At 55.8% G+C, this 27,976-nt stretch overlaps 6 protein-coding genes across 6 annotated transcripts; 2 read left to right on the top strand and 4 right to left on the bottom strand.

The window, feature by feature from the left end:
* Window positions 1–158: 158 nt before the first annotated feature.
* Window positions 159–2,420, top strand: N657DRAFT_647277 (uncharacterized protein). The gene is made up of 2 exons (XM_062793280.1): window positions 159–661; window positions 744–2,420. The coding sequence occupies exons 1-2, from the start codon at window positions 283–285 to the stop codon at window positions 2,231–2,233; spliced, it is 1,869 nt and encodes a 622-aa protein (XP_062645561.1). The 5' UTR covers window positions 159–282; the 3' UTR covers window positions 2,234–2,420.
* A 25-nt stretch (window positions 2,421–2,445) lies between these two features.
* Window positions 2,446–4,235, bottom strand: N657DRAFT_576438 (uncharacterized protein; the record flags this gene model as incomplete). The annotated part of the gene is made up of 4 exons (XM_062789175.1): window positions 2,446–3,297; window positions 3,375–3,588; window positions 3,661–4,102; window positions 4,205–4,235. 4 exons carry the CDS (start codon window positions 4,233–4,235, stop codon window positions 2,446–2,448), a joined length of 1,539 nt encoding a protein of 512 aa, XP_062645560.1.
* Window positions 4,236–4,712: 477 nt separating this feature from the next.
* On the bottom strand, window positions 4,713–8,770 carry N657DRAFT_599853 (plasma-membrane proton-e). Its single transcript, XM_062790061.1, has 6 exons — window positions 8,187–8,770; window positions 7,744–7,950; window positions 7,628–7,640; window positions 7,324–7,444; window positions 5,349–7,265; window positions 4,713–5,284 (listed from the first exon to the last, which is right to left on the bottom strand). Exons 1-6 carry the CDS (start codon window positions 8,361–8,363, stop codon window positions 4,957–4,959), a joined length of 2,763 nt encoding a protein of 920 aa, XP_062645559.1. The 5' UTR covers window positions 8,364–8,770; the 3' UTR covers window positions 4,713–4,956.
* An 8,828-nt stretch (window positions 8,771–17,598) lies between these two features.
* Window positions 17,599–18,693, bottom strand: N657DRAFT_657341 (mitochondrial carrier; the record flags this gene model as incomplete). Its single annotated transcript, XM_062794801.1, has 3 exons — window positions 17,599–17,653; window positions 17,717–18,389; window positions 18,471–18,693. 3 exons carry the CDS (start codon window positions 18,691–18,693, stop codon window positions 17,599–17,601), a joined length of 951 nt encoding a protein of 316 aa, XP_062645558.1.
* Window positions 18,694–19,899: 1,206 nt separating this feature from the next.
* Window positions 19,900–21,859, bottom strand: N657DRAFT_647270 (citrate synthase). The gene is made up of 5 exons (XM_062793279.1): window positions 21,581–21,859; window positions 21,449–21,513; window positions 20,438–21,375; window positions 20,132–20,378; window positions 19,900–20,062 (listed from the first exon to the last, which is right to left on the bottom strand). Exons 1-5 carry the CDS (start codon window positions 21,695–21,697, stop codon window positions 20,011–20,013), a joined length of 1,419 nt encoding a protein of 472 aa, XP_062645557.1. The 5' UTR covers window positions 21,698–21,859; the 3' UTR covers window positions 19,900–20,010.
* A 1,252-nt stretch (window positions 21,860–23,111) lies between these two features.
* Window positions 23,112–25,922, top strand: N657DRAFT_576698 (uncharacterized protein; the record flags this gene model as incomplete). The annotated part of the gene is made up of 6 exons (XM_062789199.1): window positions 23,112–23,234; window positions 23,308–23,553; window positions 23,801–23,903; window positions 23,996–25,010; window positions 25,093–25,261; window positions 25,344–25,922. 6 exons carry the CDS (start codon window positions 23,112–23,114, stop codon window positions 25,920–25,922), a joined length of 2,235 nt encoding a protein of 744 aa, XP_062645556.1.
* Window positions 25,923–27,976: the final 2,054 nt, after the last annotated feature.

Raw genomic sequence — 27,976 nt, 5'->3', positions numbered from 1 at the left:
CAGGCGAGCAGCCTGCCAAGACGGTCTCCGTGCCGCTGCCTAGCTCCTGACTCGCTTCAGATGCCCCTTCCTCAAATGCGTGAATCGTGATCGTTCCCCACCAACGAACACTTTGGTCGGGCGGTCAAACACACGAAGAGACCCAGAACAAGGGGTCGACGGGTCAGCACAGCAGCGGCCCAACGGTTCTGGTTGGACGTGCCTTGCAGGATTACGGATACATATGAAGTATCCATTCGATTTATTTGTTTACTTTGCTCAATTCGTTTTATGCATATCCGTATGGCGTCTTCTTCCTTTCCCGTCCACTTAGCCGCGTCCCGCACGAACTCCAGCGACGCACAAGACAGCCAACAACCGAGATCCCATTCCGACCCCAACGTCGTTTCCGTCCTCAGCCCTCCACCGGGGCCGGGTCGGAAGCGTAGCTATGGCGGCGGGTCGCAATCTGACCCCGGCGGTGCTGCTGACCGAGATGCCCGGCCGTCCGAATCAGATGCGCACCACCAGTTCAGGGCAGAGGCTGGCTCCAGATTGCCCAGTCTCGACACGCCCGAGAGCACAGATGCTGCTGACTCGTCTAAAAAGCGCAAGACAGCCAAGGGGTCGCGTGGTGTAGCGAATCTGACTCCGGAGCAGCTAGAAAGGAAACGGGCCAACGGTGAGTGGGCCCCAATCCCGAACCGAACCCGGACTCGGCACTCGGACCGGGGCCTCGGCTATCCCGAGCTGACACCATGAAGACCGCGAGGCCCAGCGTGCCATCCGAGAACGCCAGCGGCTGCGCACTGAGCAGTATGAACGCCAGATCGCCGAGCTCAAGTCCACCCGGCCCTACCAGGAGCTGCAGAACGCCCTGCGCCAGAAGGAGGCGGTTGAGGCCGAGCTCGCTGACCTGAAGAGGTGCATGGCCGCCATCGTGTCCATGATCCAACCTGTTCTCGGCAGGTCCGCCGGTCTTGGTATGTCTGGCGACGATGCTCCTGTACCGCCGGGCCGGCTAGCCCAGGGGCTGACAGGAGCTCCAGCCGACCAGTCCTGCCAGTCTTCCTTCCACGGCCATCCCCTCACACAACCGCTCACAGCATCAAGCACCCACAACTCCGCGTCGACGCCGACAAGCGCCACCTCGCCGGCATCCGTGGGGACCCACGGCCGGTGGCAGAGCAGCCTCTCGCCTGTTGCCCCTCCTGCTAGCGTCGACGGGCAACACCCGCAGCCGTCGCCAGAAATGGCTTTGCTCCACCAACAGCGCTGTGACCTTGCCCACGGCTTGGACCTAGGCTCCGACAAGCTGGGGCTGCATTTCCTGATTGAGCCAAATCTGAAGATTGCCAGGATGCAGAGCGGCGTCAACGGCGCTCAAGACTCGCCCAAGTACCGCCACGTGCCCATGAAGCACGACTGGACTGCCAGCATGTCCATGATGCCCGGCATGCAGGGAGCGGCTCAACCACAACAGCCAACGCAATCCCCCATATACAGCCAACCACCCGTTCCCGGGAGCGGCGTCCCACCACTCGGTCCGTTAAAAAGCCAGGTCCCCTCGCCATCCAGCAGGTCACCTTCCCTCCACAGCCTCGTCCCGAGTAACTGCCCACCAACCTGCCCCCTCGACTCCATCCTCCTCGACTTCCTAGCCGAGCGCCGCCAGCGCGCCGCCGAAGGCCTCTCGCAGTCCGAAATTATCGGCCCTCGCTATCCGTCCGTCTCCTCTCTCCTCAACCCGGCCGTATCCGCGTATTCACACCCCCTCTCCAAAGTCTTCACCGACATCCTGGCCCGCTTCCCTGACCTCTCCAGCCTCCCTGAGCGCGTCGCCGTCCTCTACCTCATGTTCCTCCTCATGCGCTGGCAGGTCGCCCCGACCGAGGAAAACTACCTGCGGTTGCCGGCCTGGTTCCGCCCCGTGCGAAACCAGATAGAAAAGGAACATCCGGCCTGGCTTGACCACCTCCCGTTCCCAAAAATGCGTGAGAAGCTCGTGGCCGAGTACGAGCCCGGCGAGTTCCCCTTTGACAACTTTTTCATTCCCTTCACCACGACGCTGAGCCTCAACTGGCCGTATGAGGACGCCTACGTGCTCCTGGCGAGCCCAACGGGCGAGGAGCTGATGATCAACCCCGTCTTTGAGCAGCATTTGGCCGAGCTGAAAAATTGGACCTTGGGACCGGCGTTTGAGACGGCGTTTCCCCAGTTGACGGGCTGTTATAATTTGAAAATAAGGAGTTGAGGAGGGTATATATACACATACTCGATTGAGAGACCAATGTCCCAAAAGTCAGTTTAGATCTCCCCAGCTTTGGTTCACAGATGTTTTGGGACATACATCTTGGAAACAGACTTTAATATCCCCACCCATGGTCTAGATAGAGACTCTAGGCGTAGCAACACAGCTGTCCATTTCACCCATCAACCCACTTGATTCCGAGCCCCTTTTCTGAATTACGCCCAAAAAGAGTACTTTTTCACACAGGTCCCCTCCCCGACGAACAAGCCCGGGTGCCGATCCCCCGGCAGCGTCGCCCACATCATGCTGCGGACAACCGCCCCGGCCTTGATCGAGTCGACTGCGCCGCCGGGAATCCGTGTCCCGTCCAGCAGCGAGTACAGCCCCACCGTCTCGTCGTCGTGCGCCGCCGCCACGATACCCCGGCTGCCGTACCCCGGCTCCGCCAGCACGTCCAGTCCCGTGTGGATGTGTGCTGCGTTGCGGTACGCGGGGAATTCCACGATCGGCCGGGTGGCGTTGCTCCGCCATGGGTGGTGGGCACCCTCTTGTTTGGTTTGTTGGTAGGTTCGTGATAGGGATGGTGGTGGTGGTGGTGGTGATGCTTGTCGTAGGAAGCGGATATCGTAGATGGCCATGGCGTTGCGCGGGCCCGCGGCGAGAATCTCGTGCGGCCCGACGGATCTGAGGCGGGCCACGCTGCTGATGTGGGTGAAGGTGGTGGATCGGGCGGTCCATTCGCGGACGGGCACCCGCAGGTCTAGGAGGCAGATGTGGCTTGATCGGGTGCCGGCGAGGATCACTTCGGTCGGGTTGTGGTGGGCGAAGTCGACCGAGAGGATGTCGCCTTGCCAGGGGAGTTGGGATGGGCCGGGACGGCCTTGTTTTCGGCGCTGGTTGGGGTGGGAGCGCGGTGGAGGGGATGGGGTGAGCCAGTCTAGCTTGTCGTCTTGGAGTCTGATGATTCCTTGGTCGGTGCCGGCTATGCAGGTCAGTCGTGAGCCTTGCGGGGCTGGTTCGAGCGCGTGGATGGTGCTGGCGGTGCTGGCTCCGAGTGACGAGTCAAACTGCATGTAAGAAGAGCCTTCGCTCAACAGGACACCGGGTTAGCAGTGGTTACAAGTACAGAGTCGGCAGGTCAGACTGGATTCAGAGCCGGTTCAGGAGACATACTGCGGTTCACCAGGAACGCTGGGCTTGGATTATTCGTATCTGACGGCTGTGGAGCATAGCGCTTGATGCCGATGCTTCCGCCGTGCTCCCATGCCAGAAGGAGACTGCAGGAAGTGTCATGGAATTTGAGGGCGGTTACATCCGGAGCCAGAAACCACGTGGCTGGTTCGTAACCCAAGTCGATCCTACGCGCTGTCAGCCGCAGCAGCAGCTAGTGACGGCCCAGCAACAGCCCAGTAGGAGGAGGCGAGACTCACTTGTCGTCTACGTCCCGCGGGACCCACGATCCAGCCACGCAGTCTCCAACGCCGCATGCGAATAGGACGCCCGGCCCAGCCTGCTCGCCGCTGCCCCCTACCCATAAACCTGTAATCATGCCATCATCCACCCACGGCCAGGGGGTCACGGACCCCTTCCCCTTCAACCCGCCAGTCCATGCCCGGACGACCTCTTCTCCCGCCGCAGGCATGGCACCGGCACCCGTTTCCCCGGTCTCCCTCGCCAATAGCCCCCCAAGGGACGGCACACCCCTCACCCGCGCCCTCTTGACCCTCCGCGCGGCGCGCTCCTCCCTCTCTTGTCTCTTCTTCTCCTCCTTCAGCTGCACTGCCCTCCGCTTCACATTCTGCGCCGACCAGGCCGCCTCGGCGGGAGCCGTCCGGCTATCCTCGATGCGGAAGTACTTGCGCTTGGCGCTGTCTGCGGGAATTAGTTGTTAGGTAGCTGGTCAAAGTCAAAAGGAAGGAGAATCTGAATCAAAATTGGGGGGGGCATAGAGATGAATAATCGAAACTGACTGACCGAAGTAAAAGCCCGGTATTTCTCTATTCATGGTCTTCATTCAGGGAGCAGACGACGGTGAGTAGAGACGAATGTAGTATAGCAAAAGCAGATGAAGATAAAGTGTGAAGGTTGACCGTTTGTGAACTGCTCAAGCACAGACGATCAGTGATCAGTCAGTGATCAGTGAATACCTGGTGTGTCGTTACCTGAACGGAGCTGGGCGTGTCAGATGCAGACACCTGGCGCTCGGACGTGACTTCCAAGTTGACCTGGCGGTCGGATAGAACCTAAAGTCCGAGATGTCTCTTGATGATGTCACAGGGAATGGGAAGAAAAGGATCTGAAAGTTGCTTGAAACGACAACAGTCGATGCAGAAGACCTGAAGCAACACGGTGGAAAGTCAGTGCTTTGGTTGGGTTCAAGTAGATCATCTGGTTACATAATACTACAGTAACAAAGAATCACGCGTGGGGCCGTTGCCAGAGCCGTCCTTCTGATGGAGCCGAATTGAATCACTGCACAGGCAGCAATAACCATTTTCGAGCTACCCATGCTGCCAACAATCACATTCATATGCAAGTCATTGAGTTATTTTTACTGTTTATTAGATTGCCTAAAGGAAAATCGGGGTGTATCTAGGCCCCAAGTCCACAGTCCTTAGCCTGTCAGAAAATGAAAAATATCCGCGGCTGTCCATGCCTATCTATCCCCAACGGCCGGGTATTGCTGCCATCTAGGGCAGACCTAACGCGCCCGATCGCCGAGCTGCTTACTGCGACTTCTCGTGCTGGGTCGAGACGCGCTGGAGGGACACGACGAAGTCCTCCAGAGAGCGCTGCTTCTGGCTGCCCTTGGGCGATTTGCCGTGCATGAGGTTGTCGAAGCCGACGCTGTCCTGCAGAATGTAGTAGAGACCACCCATGACGCAGAAAACGCCGAAGGAGAAGATCCAGACACGGACGACAGCGACGATCGACGTCTGCTCGTTGCCCTCGAACCAGCCGAAGATGGTGAAGAGAGTGGCGACGATGTCGACAACCAGCACGGCACCAGCCAGCTGCCACGAGGGGAGCGACGACCAGAAGGGACCATTGGCACTAGAGTCGCACGTATTAGTATAATCTGTATTGAGAATATAGTTACGAGAGAAGGCAAACATACCGAGTGATGAAGATGAGCCAATTTTCAGTGAGCGAAATCTCGAGGAAGACGACCTCATCCATGTTACCGAAGTTTTGGACGATACCGCCGTCCGGCCCGTGCGCGTACATAGTCGTGACAGTAATCCAGGTACCGATGGCAAGGACGATACCAAGCAAGACCGACATACCCCAAAGCTTGGGCAGGTTCCACTTGACGGGCGTCTTGCTGTACGGGGCGTTGTCGTAGGCAATGGCGAGGGTGGCGACATCGGCGAAAATGGCGATGAAGACGACGAGATTGATGTTCAGGCTGCGGTTCAGGATGGCAATCCAGAGACCCAGGTATATCTCGAGGTGGATCGACAGAGCGATACGGTAGACGACGTAGGCGTACATGCGGTGGAAAATCTGGCGCGAAGTCTTGAGGGCATCGATGATGGCACCAAGACCAGGGGCAAGGAAGACGATATCAGCGGCAGAGCGAGCGGCGTCTGAGGCACCCTCGACGGCAATACCGGTATCGGCCTTCTTGAGCGAGGGCGCATCGTTGACACCGTCACCAGTCATGGCAACGAGGTAGCCACGCTGCTGCAAGATCTCGACGACGTTGTACTTGTGCTGGGGGAACACCTCGGCGAAACCATCGGCAGCCTCGACGAAGTCGTACACCTCAGAGCCGGGCATGTCACCGCCGCCACCGAGACCAAGACGTTCAGCGTTGTAGACGTTGGTGCCGAGACCGAGCTGGCGCGAAGTCTCCCTGGCGATACCGACGGCATCACCAGTAAGCATCTTAATAGATAGACCGAGGGATTTGGCCTCGTTGATGGTGCGGGCCGTGTCGTGACGCGGGGGGTCGGAGCAGGGCATGATGCCGAGAATCTCCCATGAGCCCTCACCACGCTTGCGGGCAACACCGAGCGAGCGGAAACCACGAGTGGCGAATTCGGCAACCTTGTTCTTGTAGGCCTGGTCAACTTCCTCGGGAATAGGGTGGTCCTCCTCGACAGTCTTGAGAACGAAGAGAGGGGCACCCTTGACACAGACAATGCGCTCGCCCTGGGGGGACTCGACAACGGCGGTGACTTTCTTGGATACGGGGTCGAAGGGGTGGAACTCGAGGACCTTGTACTTGCTGAGGACACCCTTGGCGCGGGGGTAGTACTTCAGGCTCTTAAGGAAAGCCTTGTCGATGGCATCCATACCCTTCTTCTTGCGCGAGGCTGCCAGGCAGGCGGTAAGCATAAGGTCCTCGGGGTCGACACCAGCGACGGTGTAGGGCTCAGACAGAGAGAGCTTGTTCTTGGTCAGGGTACCGGTCTTGTCAGAGCAGAGAATCTCGACACCAGCCAAAGACTCGATGGCCGAAAGCTTTTGGACGATGGCCTTCTTCTTCGCAAGATAAGCGGCACCGACAGCCATGGTGGTGGTGACGACGGCGGGGAGACCGACGGGCACACCGACGATGGTGATGGCCAGAGTGAACTCGAGGATTGTGACAATTCCGTTCGAGCGGTAGAACGAGGCAACCCAAACAACGAGATTGGTCAGGATGACGAGAACCAGGAGGATGGTGCCAATGCCGTTGAGAACCTCGGTGAAGTGACCAGTGCCAGCGCTAGCGGCGTTGACAAGAGCAGCGGCGCGACCCACGAAGGTGTTGTCACCAGTGGCGGTGACGACCAGGAAGGCCTCACCACGCTTGACAGCCGAAGAGGCGTAGCACTGGTCGCCCTTGTGCTTGTCCACAGCGAGCGACTCGCCAGTGATGGCAGACTGATCAACCTGGAGGAAAGCATCTTCGGTGACGATGCGGCCATCAGCGGGGATGATGGTGCCCTCTTCAACCTGCAGAATATCACCGGGAACGACCTCGGGAGCCTCAACCTCCTTCAGAGTACCGTCACGGAGAACAACAGCCTTCAGAGCGAGAGTCCTGCAACCAGTCAATCATTCACATTTCAATTGAGCTGTATGGAGAAATGTTGGCGTACTTCTTGAGCTCGTCGACGATAGAGCCAGCTTGGTATTCCTGGACGAAACCGACGACGGCGTTGAGCAGCAACAGACCGCAAATGACACCGAAATCGACCCAGTCCTCGAGACCAGCGGCCACTGTAAACCCAGAGCGTTAGCCACAATATTCATTCCAAGCGCACTTGTTCGAGCCGCGACAAAATGAGCGGCCCTGCACCGTGGGCCTCAGCCGCAATTAGGGAGAGGCGGTTGCCTCGCCGCAATGTAGGCCCATGGCGCTTGGCAAGCAGCATGACACGACGGTTCGGAAGGAATACATACAGACAGCAGCAGCCTGTCAATTGTCAATGGTCAGCATAACGTTCCATGCGGGAAGTGGGGATATGTTTCGTTTCAAACGCAGTGCCGGATCACCGCGTTTTGAGAATTTGACGCACCTCCATGACAAACTGGATGGGCCCGACAAAGAAACCCAGAAACTTGAGGATGAGGTTCTCCTTCTCTTCCTTCATCTGATTGAGACCATACTTGCGGCGGCGCTGGAGAACCTCCTCGGATGTGAGACCGTGGCGAGTGTCGGTCTGGAGCATGTCCTCTGGGATAACACGGCCGCCACCCGGCTGGATCTCCTCTTCCTCCTCGAACTAGAAATTCAATTGTCAGCATCAGCTGTGATAGGGAGTAATGTCGAAAATGTGCGATGACACATGTACAATTGGCGACGCATTGCGCAGCAGTGCAAGACCGAACGGCGCCGACGCGCCAGCAGTTCGCGGGGCGAAAGCTGCCAATTCGCATGCAGCCCAATTGATGCCGATGACAGGCGCGACACCACGCACATCGAAGGAGGATTGCGCAGGTAGAGATTAGGGAAACTTACGGCACCATGGCCATCGTTACTCTCGAGATCATCGATGAGGGCGTCAATGTCCTCATCCTCCTCTTCCTCCTCAACGCGCTGCTTGGCGGGCACGTCATGGGCCGCCTTCTCGTCGAAGTTCCCGCTCTCAATGTTAGTCGATAGCGCCGGAGCGCCAGGAGTCGAGTGTTCGGCCATTGGTGCGGTTCGTTGCACAGATAAGCTCTGCGCGGGGCTCAACGGCAGTCGGCGATGGCGAGTCGTGCGCTCAGAATCAGGCGCTTGAAGTATTGAAGATAAGTGAAGAATCGGTGTTATGGTTCGGAGAACGCGGCCAAGCGCGAATTAAGATAAGTCGGTGCTTGTGGGGTGCAGTGGGTGCAGGTGCCTGCGAGCAATTTTTCTTGGTCGATTACTGAGTGGGTCAGGTGCAATTCAATCACACAACACCGTATCGGGTGGGAGAGAGAGGGCGAGGGAAAGGACTGAGCGGAGAGGGCGGACTCGAGGGGAGAAAGCGAGACCTCAGGTCACGTCGAAGGGAGTTTTAAAAGGACCTTCGTGCGTAAAGAGGAAAGGAAAAGAAAAAGACCTCTAGGGGGTGGAAAAGGTGGGTGACGGAGATATATCAACGTTTTTGCGTGACACGCCTCAGCTGCAGATGGAAACCTTACATTGTTCGGCCCATGCCCCGAATGCTCCAACTGGCAGAACCGTGGGGCACCTTATCCTTGCTTCCAGAAACGCTAGGGTTTTATCGTCCACTAACACGCCCAAATAATTGAATTGTACGGATCCGTACGCCAGGACTGAAATCACTCGTGTTCTGTGCTTTCAAGCGACCTTCTTTTCCATATTACGTTAGTACCCTGTGAGGGTGGCCACGGAGAAGCAGGTGGATCTCCATTATCTTGGAAGCAAGGGCAGCCGGTCGCTGGTGTTGCTGATGCGAGTCGCGCAGCTCCAGCCGACAGTGTGCGCTAGTTACCGCACAGTCCGCTACTGTCAGCATAAGCCGCGGGATTTCCACAGTCGGTGCTTGATCGGGCTTTTTTCGCTCTCAATTCGTACTGTGTGCATCCGGAACACCATGACGAGAAAGTACCCCGGCACGCCAGGAGTGAGTGGACCGTGCAAGCGCAAGTCGCAATTCTAGCAAAGTGACCTGGACCGTGCAAGCCGAGCAAGTACTCGAGCCCCACCCTGTGCCTGAATCTGACCGCAAGGGTCTTGGAAAGCGATACCTCGTGATTGCTCCCGCGTAAAGTATATTCCTCCCGCGTAAGTATCGCCCGAGCAACCAGCCTGCGGGATTTTCTGGCGGCGCCTCCGTTGTTCCTGTCGACGCCTGTCCGGTTGCGCCTTCAACCCGCCCATTCGCCCAGGCTGGTTACCGACCTTGGAACATTACGCAGGCGCTTTCGACACTGGACGATGTTGCGGTGTGTGAGGTTGAGTGTGTCCTGGCGTGTTTGATCGCGCAGTTGCTTTGCAAAGCGGTTGAGCTGCGCGAATTGGCCTCGATTGATTCATATCAGTCCAATTGGCACTTCACTGTCACGGAATGGCACCCATCACCATGAGATTTCAGCCTGGCCGACATCGAGCTCTCGTTTGCCCGTTTTGGCGAGGCGTGAAACCTACCAGGCATAGAACGGACAAGCTTTTGGGCGTTTGGCTGTTCGTCATGCAAATCCCAGGTCAGCACACCAAGTAGTTCCATCTCTCTGACCGAGCCAGTGAGAGAATGTTTCATTGCAGCAAGCAATGCCGCTCAACTACGGATAGAGTTTTGGCTGCTGAAGGTCATCATTGCCTAGAATCAATAAAGAAACCCGAGGGACCAAGCCTTCCCTTGACACGGTATTGTACCGCCAGGACGTAGTAAGTTTCGTACCAAACGTTGAATAGGGACGGGAGCGGAGACTCGTCTCGGCAGCGTGTGCCTTGCTCGCTCTCGCCCTTCGTCCTTCGCGGGCGTCCCCGGTTCACGGCTGGTACAGATATCGCTTGAGAGCCAGAGTTAAGGGTCCTCGGCGAGTTTGACCGTGTGGAGCCGGAGGCTCACTCACCCACGGGAGGATGGAGCGGCGAGCCATTTATTTGTCGCTCAATTAGGCACAGAGAATGTATGCGGGTATACCCGAGAAATGGATGCTTAGCCTTGCCAACAAAAGCCAGCTCAGCGCCATGTTTCCCGTCAGCAACCAACCGCAAACAATAGATGGAAAAGCGTGAGTTATACGAACAGCAAATTCGCGCAATTGGCCTGCCTCTCGGCACCTCGTTGTCGGTCTACTCTGGTCCGTCTTTGGTTCATTTCTGAGATGGTGGCGTGATGCGAAGTCAGCAGTCACGATCGGCCGAAGCGGAAGTGCCGAGCGTGGCCATCTTTCCAATACGTCATTCTGCTTTCCCAAAACCAGCAGCCCGAACTGCACCACTACCACACACCTCTCCGTTCGTTGGGAGGAATGGAAGGAAACACCCATCGTGAAACAAGCCGGCTCTCCCGGTGTCATATTCAAACTCTTTTCAGGATTTTGCACCATCATCGCGCTCCTTTGTCTTCGGGAAGACGGCATCCCTGATTTGACAACGAGCGATAGCCTGCCCTCCGTTTCAGCCCCCAGGGCTGCCCAGCCATGCCCCTCCACACCGCAGATGCCCAGATCACTTGACTCGGTTAAAGTTGATCGCGATCGGTGCCGTCCGGCTGTGGCTGCATCCCCGAGTCGTGGCACTGGGCCAAGCAAAACGACAAGGCCGAACGAAAACCGTCTTATATTGCGACAAACCCGCCGAGACTCTAACAAGTAACGAGCCCCTCAGTGAGATACACGACCGGTACTGGTGGCTTGGGGATGTTGCGCGAGCTTCGTCCGCCGTGGAATGCCGATTTGGGGAATTGAAGTTCACCAAGCCCTCTGGCGCCGTCTTGGGTGCGACAACGCCCAGACTTATAGATTTGACTGGCGCGCAGCAAGGCCGCTTGGCACCTTGGATAAGATTGTGATGCGAGCACGACGCGGGCGGCCGGAGTCTGATTGTGAAATGTAACTGGCACGACTCGATCATGCCGTCTCGATCTTGATCACAGCAGTCGCGCACGCGACCAGTTGTGTTCAGACAGGCGGCAGGCCCCTAGGTGCTTCCCCGGTGCCGATACTGAAAGAATGCTTCGCTCTCCAGTGTCTACGGCGATCAAGATGCACCCAAATCTGAGTAAATCGCCAGATCCCGTGTCGTAAGGCGATTATGTCGCATCTCATTCCAAGGCGACAAAATATCCCGCAAATAGCGGTCTACGGAGAGCTTTAGAATCCCTTGCCCGTCTTTTAGCCAACTGAATCCCGTCAATTATCTTCTGGGACCAATAGAAATGCGCAGCTGTTTGCGGCGGCTCTCCTTTTTGCCGCCATTAAAAGCAAGTCCATGTCCTTACAGAATGCTGTTGATTATATGGACGTGAATGCCTTCACATGTAGAATACACAAAGGTTTCGATTTACGCTGGGCATTGACTCGACAAGGATCTATGCTAATGTTATCTGCATCTCAATTCTCTCTGATCCGTACGACCATCCGGTGATGGACGGCAAGCATCGGACGTCAGCTCCCGAAGCGCCGAGTTGCCGGCGGTCGTCAGGTTTCAAACAGATGACAATGTTGTCGCCGAGAGCGCCCCGCCAATCCCGGTGCAGCGTGGGGGCGGGTTCGCCGCTCCTCGCCCGACCGTTGACAATTTCGTCTCGCGGGTGGCGATTGCCGGTAACCCCGAGGTGGCGGAAGCGCACACCTCATCTGGAACCACGTCAAAGTCGGCTGCGACAGCATGGAGAGCATCCCGGCACACCGTATACGTGGGCTTTGGGTAGGCACGACCATCGCCGGCCTCATTGACGAAGGCTTGATGATGGCGACGGCGTGGTTGGCTGATACGTAGCACGGACCAAGGCCAAGATTGCCCTGCCGAGCCTGCTTCAAAGTGCAAAATTGATTTTGAGATCCACCCCGGATGATGCGCGGAGCCAAGTCTGCAGCAAGAACGAAATCACTCCCCACGTGCGGTGGATCCACGACTGCCAAGTTCGAGATGGTGTTCCACGGCCATTTGCTCGGCTGCTCTGCCGCAAAAAGAGGAGTTTCATCAATTTCACAATTTCCCACTCGAAATCTGACCAAGAGCCTCCAGGGCCCGCTTTGCGGGCATCTTCGGATATTGCAAACGTGTCCATCAATCCAGGAGTTACGTGCGTACTGTGTAGGTACGCTAATACAACATCAACAGGAGAAAAAGGTTCCTAGACGGGTGTGATCCGTCACCGCCCTTGTCGGCCGTCACCTTGACAAGAAAACGCCAATTCCCTCACATCACATCGCCAAGATCGGTCCAGAACTTCAAGGCCGGTCTTCCCCGCATTTCTCCATCGGTTCATCAGTCCAGTGCGAGAGCAAACGAAACAGAAAAAAGCCGGGCGAAAGGAGGAAGTGGCCCTTGGTGCTCGCCCGCAGCCCTTGGCGTTGGCGTGGGGTGCATCACCGAAGGCCCAACTTGTGCTAGCCTGGCGAGCGATGGGCGACGACAAAATTGGAACCGACCAAGCTTAAAACGAGCCAGTGGTTGGTGAGCAAAAGCCTTCATAGAACGGGAATCCAATGGTCGATGGAGCCTCCTGCTGCAGGGAGCATCTGTGGAGTGGATCATGAGTTGGGGGTTTGTTTTTGTTTGGTTCCCTTCGACTCCCTCGTCGTCCAGGACTCCTCAAGGCTGCCCAAAGGAGAAAGCTGTCGGGTGACAAGGCCGATGCTGATTCGCTGATCGGTTTCACTTGTGCATCGCCCGTTCGTATGCAGGTACGCGCTCCGTCCGTCTCCTCCCGTTCCCCATCCGCCCACAAGGTCCATTGTGATCTTACGCTGCAGCCTGCGCGACGATATGGAGAGCTAAAGTTGGAGGCTCCACTAGTATTGCGTTTTGTCCCACTCGTCTTCGAGGTCATACTGTAAGTGAGGCATTCCGCTGGGCAAACGACGACCTTTTGGCTGCGGGCCTCGCGACCATCATCTGCCGAGTCATCATTATGAACGCAACAGTTCAGCTGTGCTCGTGACGGTGGATGTCAGTCTCACTCTGCTCATGGCATGCGCACCCTGACTTTTGAGTCCATTGCAGCGCTCTGCTCGGACAACGGCATCGAGGGGATCGACCTTGGCTGGAATACCTGTATTCACCTGGGCAACCTGCTAGTACAGCTTGGCCATGTTGCTCGTCATACCGCGGATGAAACAAACAGCACACTGAGCTTCATGCTCTGCACCCCAATTAGAGGTTTGATGGGAACTCATGAGAGAACTTGGGAGGCAAGGAGCTTACATCTGCGCCTCGCGGTTCTGTGCGCATGAAGCTGTTTTTCCACGTCTCTACCACCGTACCTATCACCTGAACAATCTCCGAGATGCCATACTCTGCAGGAGCCGTATATATTCCCATCCCGGTGAACAGTCTGTGGCTTGTCTGAGGCGGACAAAGATGCCGTACTGTCCACTACGATGCCCGTCCCCCGCAGTGTTGGGATCTCCCAAGCTCTGTCTGGCAGATGCAGGTTGCTCGCAGAAGACCCCCGGGCTTGAACACAGGGTTCAGGTTGTCTCAAACTATAACCTAACTTCGCTTATCGTCCGACAACGGCTTATTATTATCAGCTATTACCGTATCCTTTTTATCCCAACTGACAACGGGACGTAGTGTACTCAAGCCTGCCTAATAACCTGCCAGGATGGATGGGCCCGGCCCGGACAACATACCAATGCGACCAGGCCAGCCCAAGCCAGCCTGGAAAAGCTCCAGATTTGCACGCATAATGCAGTGAAAAGACATGGCAGCCAACGGCCCGATTAAAGAGTGTTTCCGGCTCCGAAGCAGATAATGAACGTACTATTGGGAGAGGGAAGCGTTCTTTTTCCTTCCCTAGTATCGGAGCTATCGCGTGCCGGCTCCTATGCTGTTCCGCCGGTCGTTACTCGTCATTCAACGATGCAGGTAAGGCAACCACAATAAAGCAGTCGGCTGGAGTTGAATTTTGGGGGACGCTATGATCTTGGCCGGTCGCCGTGACCTAGATGTAAGTACGAACCTCCTTCATCAATCGGTAAGGTACCTAAGGTATGCTACAATTATTATACACTGATTCCGATAGGCTTCACAAGCGTGGAGAAGGACAGGGACTTCGTAAATCCGTTATCTGCAGTGCGTCGTTGCCTCAGCAATCGCTTGTCATCATTTTTTGTCAATTCTGAGGGGGAAATGCTCCAATCGTGGAGTCGTTTCCATCTGCGTGCATCACTCATCTCCTTTTTGTGGATTCCATGTCTTTTTGCTAGAAACAAGCGTGGTGAGATACGCACCCTCCAAATCCTCGGCTCTCGGCCTCGCTGCTCCGCTTCGCTTTTGTCGGTTTCGGGGTCTGAAACCGACAATATTTCCTCCTGAGTCTTCCCTACCTAGTTCACGATGTTTTGTGTTATCTCCGGGATTGCGTGACCTGAGGTTATTGCTTCTCGTGGGAGTCGCCTCATCCCTTCAAGGGAGTTGCTTGGTGAGATGGAATTATCCGGATGGAGTAAAATGATATCTGGCTATTGCCTGGCCTGGACAGCTGAAGGCAGGGCTGCACAACCTTTATTCACGCCGGCTATTTGTCTAAAAAGTTTTGTTGTGTAATGAAGCCCCTATTTCGTGTTCCATGCATGTTCCATGCGGGTTCTAGGGGTTCTATGCATAAGAATCGCAACGGGCCATAACCCTGACGGGACTTCTCTCACATGTAGGAGAGACATCAGACGAAGGTGTGAGGCGAGCAACCACCTCAGCCAGCAGTTCTGTCCCAGGAACGAGTCAACACGGCCCAAGGTGCCAAAGAAAAAAAAGATCAGCGACTGCCATGATCCAGTATCACTCCGTCTTAAGTATCATAACACAAAGCGAACAGCGGTGTGAAGAAGAGAAGAGCACTCCTCTAGCAAGCTGGACTCGTTCATCGTCATCTCACTATCTGCCAGCCGCTTCTAAGGTGAGATACCTGTTCCCGCTCCCGACTCCTAAGTGGCAATAAACAGTTTTTTAGAAAAGGATCTCACTCACCCTCTTTTTTCGAAACATAAAGCCATCCCCCGACAGTTTCATACCTGACTCGTGGGGTAGAAGGGTTCTGACCGAAATCCAAGAGTGTCTTGGAATTACCTGTCCCAGTAACCTCATCTTGTACTGCACGAGTCAACAGAGGAGGGTGGGTAAGGATACACGACAGCCTTGAGCTTGACCCTATCTAATGGCCAGCTCGTCAGTGTAAGCTAATGGGAGACGGCCAGGTATTGAGACTCTAGGGTGATCGAATCAAGCAAGAGAATCACGAGCATGGTATACACGGCAGCTTAATACGTGCCCGACGTCGGGTACGGTTGATGTTCCAGTAATTAGCGTGATCCCTCGCTCATAGTCGCACCCTCTGACGGCAACCAAGCTGCCGCGTCCCGTGATCTCCTCTGAAACTAACACTTCTTCCCGTCAGTCCTCATCACATCATGAGACAGGCTGGGAACAGTACACAACCACCCATCCATGTCCAACATCCGAACAGCCTCAGACAAGGAGGTGAAGAGGCCCAAAAGTGAAGCAGCTCCTAGACAGGAAAGTCACTGGTCTCTCTTGTCACGTCCTATGTACACATACATGCACCGATCTTCGAGTTATGTATCCGTCAGGCCTATACCGGCAGTAGGTAAACAATAACGTACACTTACACATGGTGGTCGCAGTATTCTAGCCGAGCCCTTGCTTCAATAGAGTTAATCCTGACACGGGGTTCAATAGGGCGAGAGGGACATCCTCTATACGGTATGAACCCAAGATACCATACGTCTACCTGTATGTGCCGAGTTATTCTAGGCACACACCAACAGCGGCAACCGTGGACGAGACAGCGGAAAGGACCATGAAAGACAAACATCTTGTTCAAACTCCTATATAGGTCTTGTCTCGACAATTGGGCCTGGGGAAGCACATTCCTTCTCAACCATCCAAACCCCCTTCAGCGGTCTCGCCCCGACCATAGGCTACCCCGGAGTGCCCCTAGAGACACATCACCGCTCAATAACCATCCAAGCATACCCAACTCTCTCCCTAGGACACAGTTTCCGTGGGCAACACATCCACTACCTGTGCATGTACCCTTGTGTCCTTACCCCTTAGCTCATCCACATCAGCTACCAATGCGGCTTAACACTCTGCCAGCCAACAGCTTGCTCTTTGTTGCCTACAGTGCGCATCCATACGCTTTGAACTTTCGGAAAGCGTCCCATCCATTGCACAGCCCATGATGAATAATGTACGGACCGCATCCCACCCCTATCCGGCCACTTAGTTGTAGTCGAAAGATGAAGCCAGATAACGAACATCATCCGCATGGAGACAACAGCATGTCACTTACATTAAGGGCAGTTTGTTGTATCAACATCCTATTAGTAGTGAGAAGCAGTCCCCTACCCAGCCTCGGGGACACTGCTCGTGCTGACGATGCTGGTTATGGGAGCCTTGTCATCCTCGTGCCACGCAAAACACTCATTCTTTGTCTCAGCTTCTGGTTACCGCAAATGGATGCCAGTAAAAAATCAGAAACACTCGATGTTATAGGGCCATGACCCATAGCGTTCCAGCCCTCCCTGTCTTACTTGCCAGCTACATATTTGTGGCTGCCTAGACTCCATCCGTCCTACTATTATATACATTTGTATTTCTCTATATCCCACATCACTAGTTTGCTCTATTCCTATATCGCAATACTCAGTCCCGAACCAGACCTACAAACCAGATATGTCAAGGTCCGTTGGTCAGCAGAGAGCGATGAGTATACTAAGTAACATCGTTGTGGACTATTACCATAACAAAAACCTGCTAAACTGACATAGAAGCGACGGTGCGTCTCCAGTGGACGATACACTGACAAGCTCAGCACAGTCAGGTTTGCTACCGGCCATCCCAGGTTGCTTACATCCATGATAACAATCAAATCTCACTTCACCCAGCCTATAACCCCCATGCGAAGAAGCGCAAAACCAATGCATGATCATTATGCGAGCTAGTAGCTTTGAACGAGACCATGGACACCACGGACTCAAGCAACAGGGGTTCACGTAAAAGGCACACAGCCGTTGGGAGAAAAGTAATCAGTCTATAATCGCCCATGCCAAATAATACCGTCCCTCGCACTGACTCGTGTATAAAAGGGGAAGCCTTTCGTTGAGCCTGCTATCCCGCCCGCTGTAGAGTAAAGTCTACCGGAGAATAAAAGCGTTGCGGAAAAGATATCATATCCGATCAGAAAGCCGACCTCCTATCCCTTCCAGAACCGTACTCGCGCCAGAAACGCCGCCGCTTAATGCTTTGCAGTAACCGTCTCGCCGGTCAGCTTCTCAACATACGTCTTTGCCCTGTGGAGTAGTCAGCACCGATTGTTATCCGAGAGTTATCATGAAGCGACGAGATAGACGCACATATCACCCATGGCGACCATGCACACCGTCTGCCAGACACCGAGACCAATACGGGGCGTGACGCCGCGGTACAGACCCTTAAGGCCGTTGGTTTGGTAGATATACTTGAAGGTGTTGCCGACCGTCATCTTCTTGGGCCGGTTAGGGTCGTCCTTCTTGCTTTGCATCTCGACGCGGATAACCTCGATCGGCTGGTTCCAGGCCGAGAGACCACCACCGAGGGCTGAGGCGAGAATCTTCTCAGCGGCGCTCAGTTTCTCGCCGTGCTCCTTGTGGGTGACCTTGCGGATGCCCTGCTCGGCGAGCCGGCTCAGGCCGAAGCGCGAGCCCCAGTTGGTCATCTGGCGGATGGCGACGGCGTTGACGCCCTTGTTGATGCCGCGGATGCCCTCGCGACGGTAGATGTCCATGAAGGTGGCCCAGGTTCCCGGGGGCTTCGCACCCGAGGCCGCCACCTTGTGTTTGGTGATCTCGACCGTCTTCATGCAGGTGCAGAAGCCCATGGTCGCGTACGCCTGAGCAACACCACCCGTCACGCCGCCGATGATGCCGCCGCCAAACTCGCTGGCGCCCGCAGCGCGGGCGTAGTACTCGGCCTCAGAGGCGACAAAGAGCAGCACAGCACCCTTAGTCGACGCTTCGATCCAGGCCCAGGGAATCAGGCCCTGGTAGACTATTGGGTTGAGGGAAGATTAGCGGTCACTACACCGGCACAGTTGTGAGGGCATGTGAAGACGGAGCTACGGAAACCTACAGCCGAGAACACCACCGCGGTTCCAGATGCGGCCCAGCGCTGTCGTGAAGCCGTCCCCGCGGTGAGCGGCCATGGTGGTCTTGATGACCTCGAGGGGCTGACCGAGGGTGGTGACCTCAAACATGTTGAGCCCGGCGCCCAACAGCAGGTTGGAGAACTTGATGGGCTTCTTCTCCAGCTTGGGCGGCTGGGAAGCCGGGGCGGGGGCGACAGCGGCGGACATGACTTGGGCGAATGTTGCGACAATGGGGCCCTGACCAAGGGAAGAGGGTGCTTCTTCGCAGGTGAGCGGGAATGAGAACGTGAGGGTGGGCGGTGCAATAAACGCGGAGCTAGACGGACGAGCGTTTGTCTGTTGGACGAGTCTTGCCCGAGATGCGAGGATCAGATGGCTCGGGGGCTACGGACGGAGGACGCGCGTGTCTCAAAATAGCCGTAAGCTGGTGAGACGGGCTACGGGTGTGGTCGTGTCTTGTCGTACGAGACGGTTCCTTGTAGCGGTTGAGGAGTCGGCTGAAGAAGGAACTCTAAATTCGCACGTGTTACCGACGGGACTCCAAAGAGGAGCCGCTGCGGACGAGCTTGTTCTATCTACCCGCGGCAATCTGGCAAATGCGACAACGCAGGGTCCACACTTACACTGGGAGATGCTGCGCAATGCGGAACGCGTGCAATCGATGTTGATTTGGACAGCAGATGTTGACGACGGTTGCAAATGAGATGGGGGACTCTCGGGAATCGCGTAGGATACACTGTCGAGCGCTGGCAACCTACAAAAAAAAGGCTGATCTTTTGCACGGGCGGTTCTTGCCCTTTCAAAAGGCCCCTGTGCAACTGTGCAGGGGCAGCAGCAGCAGCAGCCAGCCTCAACAGACGCGCCAATTGGCTGCTTGGCCCCCTGCACCTCTCAACGCCCTTCCTCGGCAGCTCAACGCAATCCGCTTGGGGTTTGGACGATCCTCGCAGCGGGCCGGGGGTTTGGGGTAACATTTTGAAGTTCCAGTACGGATGTACAGTAGCTTGGACTCCAATACTCGAGTTGCGGACATTCAAGTCCGCTGCACCGCATTATGCTTAAATGTTCCAATTCATTCAGCGATTGATCAACCAGAGAAGAGGCGGGAGTGGTTCCGGTGATTCGACAGGCTCACCTCAGGTCGTGTCGGATACGGCTTGCCCAGCCACCATTTCTCTCACCTGCGCAATGCTCGCAAGAAAAGAGTCCGAAGTCGCAGCCCAGCCGCAAATGGAACCTCCACTCAGCTCTGCATCTGCAGAGCCTGCATCTTCTGGCCTTGCCACACACATCGCCGTTGCCATCGCAAAGTATGCCAAAGACCTTTTTATTGCCCGAGGGCCCGGAGTACGGAATCTGTATCGTACAATCACAATGCATCCGCCCAGTCTACCTCCGTGCCCGGGCAGCAGAAACCGCTCGACGTCCCATCCATTCTATACATGAAATAACCGTAAAACGAACCCTGCGCGCCGTGCCCAGCAACCTAACCCGATGTGCGCCACGCGCGTATATTACAGCCTCTTACAGCTTCTGGGCGATTTCGATCCACTTCTCGGTCGAGAAACTCTTGGGCCTGTACAGATTGGTGTCAGTAAAACCGTTCCGTTCAGCGTTGTGTTGTTTAGTATGCGGGACTGCTTACCGCTCAATCGGGGCGCCGACCGCACGGTCAATGATGATCTGAGGCAGCACACCAATGGCACGCGAGACACCGAAGAGGACGGTGTAGTAGTTGGCCTCAGTCAGGCCATAGTACTGGAGAAGAACACCGGAGTGGGCATCGACGTTGGGGTAGGGGTTCTTGGTCTTGCCGTGCTCGGTGAGGACCTTGGGGGCGATTTTATAGACCTGGCTGACGAGCTTGAACATGGGGTCCTCGGGCATCTTCTCTGCAAAGGGGGTCAGCAAAAGTGTTCGGCAGGAGATCATGTACACCGTTGACACCTACCCTGGGCGAACTTGCGCTGAGCCATGTAGCGGGGGTCGGTCTTGCGTAGGACAGCGTGGCCGTAGCCAGGGACGACACGGCCGGCGTTGAGGGTGTCCCAGAGGTATTTGGTGATGGCCTCGTCGCTCAGGTCGTCACCAATGACCTTCTTCATCTCGGTGAGCCAGTTGAGCACCTCCTGGTTGGCCAGACCGTGCAGAGGGCCAGCGAGACCGTTGAGACCAGCAGCCAGAGACAGAAAGGGCGAGCTGAGGGCGCTGCCGACCAAGTGGGTGGTGTGGGCGCTGACGTTGCCGCCCTCGTGGTCGGTGTGAATGGTCAGGTAAAGACGCATGAGCTCAACAAAGTCGGCATTATTGCCGAAGCCGAGCTGGTTGGCGAAGTTGTAGGCGTAGTCCTTGTCCTTCTCGGCAGGGACGACCTTGCCGCCCTTGAAGACGTTCTGGTAGATGCGAGCAGCAATGGTGGGGAGCTTGGCGATGAGGTCCATTGAGTCCTCAAAGGTATAGCCCCAGTAGTCCCTCTTGTGAACACCCTTGGCATAGGCACGGGCGAAGGATGAGGTCCGCTCAAGAGCGGTGACGGCCATGGAGAACTGCGCCATGGGGTGGAGGTCCGAGGGGCAGGCGTCAATGATATCCTCAACGAACTTGGGGATCTCGGCGCGAGCGGCCCAGTCGGCAGAGAGTTCGCGGACCTGCTGCTCCGTGGGGACCTCGCCGGTCAGGAGAAGCCAGAAGAGACCTTCGGGCAGAGGCTCCTTGCCGCCGGGGGCCTTAGGCAGCAGCTCCTGGCACTCGGGAATCGTCTTGCCACGGAAGCGAATGCCCTCCTCAGCGTCGAGAACAGAGCCTTCCCACACCAGGCACTTGATGCCACGAGCACCGCCATATACTTGGTCGAGGGTGACCTTATCGACGACCTTGGATCCGTGCTCCCTGGTTTAGTGACGTCGCGTAAGCGAGCAGTTCGATCGGCGTAATCTAGTTCCTCAACGAGAGTATAACGTACTTCCTCAACGCCTTGATCTGCTCAATCTTCTCGGGCAGAAGCTCGGCGAAGCGCTCCTTCAGGGTCTGCAGCCAAATTGCGCGGTCAATGGATGATGTCAGGCTGCAGCGGGAGAGAGGAATTGTATTGTACCTGGCTCTTGGAGGAGTAGCACCTGGCGGCCGTGAAGGCAGCGTTCCTGTAGACGAGCGAGGGTGCCCTCAACGAGGTTCTGAGGGTGGAAGTAGCTAGACGCATAGCGGGAGCCATGATTGGTATCTGCTGTGTGGATTGGAAGTTTGGGAGGAGATGAGGAAGGACAACGGGAAGGGAGAGAAAAGTTTGGGCGATCAAAGAACGGCCAAGCTCGAAAAAAAAAACCGCAGCAGGGGTATTGGCGGCGCCCCGGACACATGGGAACGGCACCTGCGCTGCAGCAGCCGGCCAACCGGGGCTTCGGACAAACGGTCCTCCCCAAAGCATGCAAGACACTGTCCCTTATTGCTTGCTAGGTAAGTATCCGTACGCAATCGGAACCCCCAAACCTTAGGTCTTAGACACTGCGCATTTGATCTGTCTGTTCTGACGGGATCTATCTGTCTAGACGACGCTGTACTGAGCCTTGGTCCAAGGATTCAAGCCGCTTATTACGACGTATACCGCACGCAGTATTGAGATGCTACCTAGTCTTGCAATATTCGATAGCTTTCCGTAGCTTTACTAACGTTGTACTTAAGTTATCCCCAGAGCACCCATGTTTCTCGGGTGCTGGGCTAAGTTAGTTGTAGGCATTGACGTCACGGTGCTTGTGCCGAACTGGTCCGAGGAAGAAGGTGAAAAGAATAAGCTCGTAATGCAGGCAACCAGCGATCTGTACTGATGGCTCATATAATGCGGCACCGAGTACCATATGCGATGACGAGGACGGAGACCCAGTTCGTGTCCGCTTTCTGTAGCTGTCCCCTGCGTCGCGAAGATGCGAAAATTGTTTGGGCTTGTTTGCTCATCGCGGTTTTGATGTGAGCATGCAGCAATGAGAATGCACTAACCAGCTGGCAAGATTTCCTCGGCCAGCTGTCCTCGTCAGACCCTGATTACCTAATGCTTGCTCAGGGAAGTGGGCCATTATTAGGAAGAACTTGCTCGGCTGAGGCGCCTTGCGCCCCGCTCCATCTCCATCTCGCACGCGAACAAAAAATCAAGCCTACTCTACAATTCCCATCGATTTTATCAGGACACGCTATCCCCGAGCCCTCCTCCCCATCAATTCTAAATCCCAGGATCCCCAGTACACACAGGCTCTCTTGCGGTGAAACGCTCGCTTTTGCCGAGTAGCAGGTCTTAGGTTTGGCAGAGTCTGTTGATTCCGTCGCGGTTCCGACAAGCGCTGCGATTTTGGCGCCAATCCGTTCCAGCGCCTCCTTCGCACTCCCTCCATCACTGCGACTGAAGACGAAAAGAGAGGCATCCGCCCGGCTGATATCTCCATCGTCTACTCGCGCTCATCTCGTCTCGTAATCTTGCTTAGACGAAGCTCGGAGCTGCTCTCTCGAGATACCTTACTGGAGATTTGTGTGTCTGGAGCATGGCATAGACCCTTCTGCCTGACAGTTTGTCACGTCTCGTATCGCGAAAGACAGGAATTGACGGCCTCTGAATCGGCCATCACCTGCCTACATTCACCATGGCATCGTCCGCCGTAGCGGAGCTGGAGGCTAGCCTGCAGGCTATGCTGTCGCTGAAGCCTCCCGGAGTGTCGGGCTCTCGGATCACGAATATCACGGCGCTATGTGTTGCCAGCGTTCAGGTAAGCAACGGCACGCCCAGTTGGACGGCCTGTCTGGCTGAATGCTGATACTGGCTCGCGCCCTTCTCAACAGTACGAGTCCGTCCTCATCCAGAAGCTCTTCACCCACTTCAAGAAAGCCCCGGGAACACACAAACTGGGAGTACTCTACGTCGTAGACTCTGTAACGAGGAAATGGTTGGACCAGGCCAAAGCCCAAGGACAGACCCCGAGCCTCTCGGCGCCAGACGGGACATTCGCTGCAGGCGTGCATAGAGTAACAGAACTGATTCCCATCTTGATGAACGACATCATCGCCACGGCACCAGAAGACCAAAAGGTACGCAGAGAACATTGTGTTGAAATGCCACCTGATTCCTATGGATATACCCGCAGCATGTGGGGCGAGCCTGCGGACGACGACGCGCTGGCTTGCCAACGGCGGCCAGATGTTGTATTGCCACATACATCAAGCAAGGCAATGGAAGCCAAAGCTTCGCCAGGCAGCCTCGCTCTCGTCGTTTCTGCGTACTCCGTACTTTTTTCCTTGATGACGAATAGACACTCACCAGGATGCTTGCTCGTAGGAGAAGATAAAGAAGCTGGTCGATATCTGGGAGAAGGGCCAGACATTCCCTGCTTCCATGGTCAACTCGTTCAAGGAGAAGTTGAATGGTCCGCGACCCACAAGTAGGTTCATCCTGACATTGCCCTCACCGCAGACTGCCCGGCGCCTGCCTCAACGCGTCAAACTGGTCTAACCGTATCATTCTTGTCGGCAGATGAGTCGACAACACCGCCTGGCAGCCCTCCTCCCAACCTCTTAACCTCGCTGGGTCCCGCTAGCAAGCCATCATCAGCAACACCGGCAGACACCGCAATCCCCAGTATCTTGGACAAGCTTGCGAGTATTGCCCGGCAGAATGCGTCGTCTGCGCAGATAAATCCGAGCCTGGCAGCCCCTGCTCCGGCATCTGCTCCGGCCACTGCACCCATGTTCAGTGCAACATCTGGTGGTCTGCCCAGCAGTGGCGCACTGCATCCTGCTCCGGTGCCCACGCAAGGACAGCCAAGCATGCCCTTCATGCCTACGTCTCAGCCTGCTCAGCCTGTAAATGTACCAGGACTGCCCTTTGCGTTCCCTCTGCCGGTGCCGCCGCCTGCACAGGCACCGCTCCCGGCGGCTCCGCTTGTTCCCGGTGCCGTCCCGCCACCGCCAAATGGCGCAAGTAATCCGGCTGCTGCGACGGTTCAGCTCGTTGCAGCCCTGGCGGCTCAGGGCATTCCCATTGACAAAATTGCGAGCGTAGTCCAGATGATGGGTCAAACCGGCGGCATCCCCCCGGCTGTTCCGCCGCCTATGCCCCAGCCCACTCAGACCGGGTACGCAGCTGCTCCTCCACTAGGCGGTGCTGGCCCTGGTCCTGCGCCATGGGACGCTCCCCGGCCTGATGATGCACGTGATCGCCCTGGCTATCATGACGGCAAGAGGTCACCCAACAGGCCCCGTGGCCGATCAAGATCTCGGTCTCCGCCCCATTGGGATGCTAGGGGCTCGCGTGCGAATGACCGTGGCTTCGAGTACGGTCGCCCTGGGTCGCCGGGCCGTGGTCGTCCGGATGACAGGGACCGGCGCGGACACATGCCTGAATATCGCCAGCGGTCCCCTCGCGGGCGGCGGAGTGACAGCCCAAGACGAGAGCCGGTTCAGAAAGAGAAATGGGTCGAGTACGACAATAGCCTGCCCAGCGGCACCATCAAGGTGTATAGCCGGACCCTTTTTGTAGGCGGTGTAACGTGAGTGTTCCTGAAGTCCTGTTGCTGCAACCTTGCGTCTTACATCGGAGAGAGACACGGACGACTAATTGACCATTTGCAGCTGCTCCGAAAACGAACTTCGCGAAATTTTCAACCAGTTTGGTCAGGTCCAAACCTGCATCGTCAACAAGGATAAGCGGCATGCCTTTGTGAAGATGTACTACCGCAAGGACGCCGAGAGGGCCAAGACGGCCATGGAGGAGATGCGCAACCAAGACTTCCAGCTTCGGGTAAGACCCCTTGCCTCTTTCCCCTACTACTGCTCTCCACATTCGAGAAACAAAAGCCTAACCAGACGTCTTCAATATTTAGACCCGCTGGGGCGTAGGCTTCGGCCCGCGCGACTGCAGCGACTACCAAAGCGGCATCAGCGTCATCCCCATCCACAAGCTCACCGAGGCAGACCGCAAGTGGATGCTGACGGCTCCCTACGGCGGCTCCGGCGGCCGCCCCATCGTCAGCGGCCTGTGCGTTGAGGAGCCAGACATCGAGATTGGCGCCGGCGTCTCGTCCAAGGCCATCAGCCGCCGCATGCAGACCGACAAGGGCGGCAACCACGGGCCGAAATCCTCTAGGCGAGGCGACGACGAGTCTCCTCCTACTGTTGGTGGTGGTGGTGGTTATGGTTATGGACATCCGGGCGGTAGTGGTGGTAGTGGCGGTCCCCCTCCTCCCGGTGGTCCACCGGGGGGAAGGTGGCGGCACAAGGGGGACAAGCAACATCACCACGGCGGCGGGCGTGATCAGCGAAGGGATGATCACCGCGCCGGCGGCGGCGCTGGCAGCGACGAGCCGATCGTCATGGACTTGCCTGCTGGTATCACCCTGGGCCCGAACGGGATTACTTACCCTCCCAACTTTTCGTTTGGCGCGGCCGCATCGAATCCCTAGGCTGTTAAGGCGCTATGTGCGTAGGGGTAATGGATAGATACCGGGCGGCTGACCCTTCGTTCGCCGAGGTCAGGAAGGTGGATAGATGACTTAGGATGTGACTTAGGCTTGGGAGGAAGGCTAGTAATGGTGGGGAAGTTGGTTGCAATGGTAGTGATATGCCGGGTGACACCGTCTATGGGGCGTGGGGAGCGGTGGCTTTTGGTGGGGTGGTTTGATCATGGCGTCGGGGGTCAAGGGGTCAAGGGGGATTGCTTTTCGCCATTGGGACTTCATAGGCATCGCCATACTGATAAGGGAGGCCTGGATTACGCCTGGTTACAACTATGCTCTCCTTTCAGGTCCGCTCTTGCCGCTGTGCCGTCATCTTCTGCGTGTATACACTTTATTTTTAAGCTGGCCATATCGCTCCTTGTTCTGAAAAAATTACCTGGAGGAGAGGCTGCTTGACGCGGTTTCCCTAGTTCGCTCCGAATAGACAATGCCTGTTCAGAGGGGATTGCACGAGTTATAGAGATCCTCATCTGAAACAATTATGAAGCGTGAGCTCAATAGGGTGAATTAGAACTCTTCTACTGAATATCTGTCGCTGGTATATAAGGCCCTCGAAGTCCTCCTTGCATATATATATACCATCCATCCTTAGCAAAGATGAAGCTCGGCTGAACCTGTTTAAAAGCTGTACGATATCAGCTACGCTCACCTCTATCATAAACAGGGCGGTGACTGTAGTGTTACAGGATTCGCCGTTCCTGTTATCTTGTTCTCATGGTCATGCCATATGCCTGTAGTCATGCATACGTCATGAGTCTGATCGTATATCTGTGGTCATGCATACACATAGGTCTCTGCTCCAGTACTTAATGTCTGATTGTACGCCCATTCCTGTCATCTAGCTCTTACTCTCTTCATAGCAATCTCGATCTTGTATGCGAGCTGACTAGACCTTGGGTGGTGCCGTCACATGTAGCCCATATCCTAAATATTAGTCTCTCGGCACTCGAGTATTAAACTACTATGTAGCTTTTGTTCCCTTTAGCTTTTGCATGCTCCTAAGCTAGAAAATGCCTTCAGCTCTCTCTGCTTAGAGGAGGAGCACATTATGCTAAGTGAAATAAGATATATTATATAATTGAGGTGGCTCAAGGAACGAGACGGCCGGACAGCAACGAGGCCCGCAGATGACCTTGACCACCAGCATGAGACTCTGTTTCAAGACAAAACCCTAAGGAGACACGACGGCCTCAGCAGAGCGAAGAGTTCACTGTTGCTCCAGATTCGAACCGGGGCCATAGGCCTTCGGGCTTTCTTATTCGAAAGGAGAGTCCCAGAGGTTCCGACGCCTATATGCGAGTGTGGAGAGGGGCGAGAGACTGTCGAACATCTTGTGATGTGGTGCTTGGCCCCACCGTTGACTCGAAGATGGGAGAGAGCCGAGGTTAGAACGCGAAGGGACTTTTATTCTGTTCTACAGGGAATCAGTCCCAAAGCTGCACGGCTAACGGGGAGGATCCTGGACTGGCTGATGGACTGGGGGAAACTGCCAATGTACAGTCTGGCTAGGAGGCTGGAGCTGGAGCTCGCGGTCTGATATCCCTTTCCCTCAAATGCCAAGAGGCCTTCTCACTTTGTATTTGCAGGATCACACACTCATCGTTTCCTTGATTGTCGATATGGGTTTTTCACCCGGCCTACGAGGGCGCGGTTTTCCTGTATAGTAAGTTGTTGAAGGTCCGGCACGCCCTAGGGCACAACGGTCTAGGAATAATAATATTATATAATTTAGAGACCACTAGCCAAAACTTGACAAAAGAGCACTAAGATGACATGACGGCCTTATGAAGGCCGAGAGCTCTCTATCAACCTAGGCCCGAACTGGAGCTATTGGCCTCAAAAGACTTTCTCTTCCGGGCCAGGATCTCCCGAATACCTACCCCCTACTGCGAACGCGGCCGAGGCAGGGAAACAGTGGAACACTTAGCTGTTGTTGGAAAGCCAACAGCCACGATTCCACGGTGATCACACAGATGATGGGAGCTTACAACAGTGGGTTT

Source organism: Parathielavia appendiculata (assembly GCF_033297405.1).
Source record: "Parathielavia appendiculata strain CBS 731.68 unplaced genomic scaffold N657scaffold_10, whole genome shotgun sequence".
Classification (NCBI taxonomy): Eukaryota; Fungi; Ascomycota; class Sordariomycetes; order Sordariales; family Chaetomiaceae; genus Parathielavia; species Parathielavia appendiculata.
This window is presented reverse-complemented; position numbering and strand designations above follow the sequence as displayed.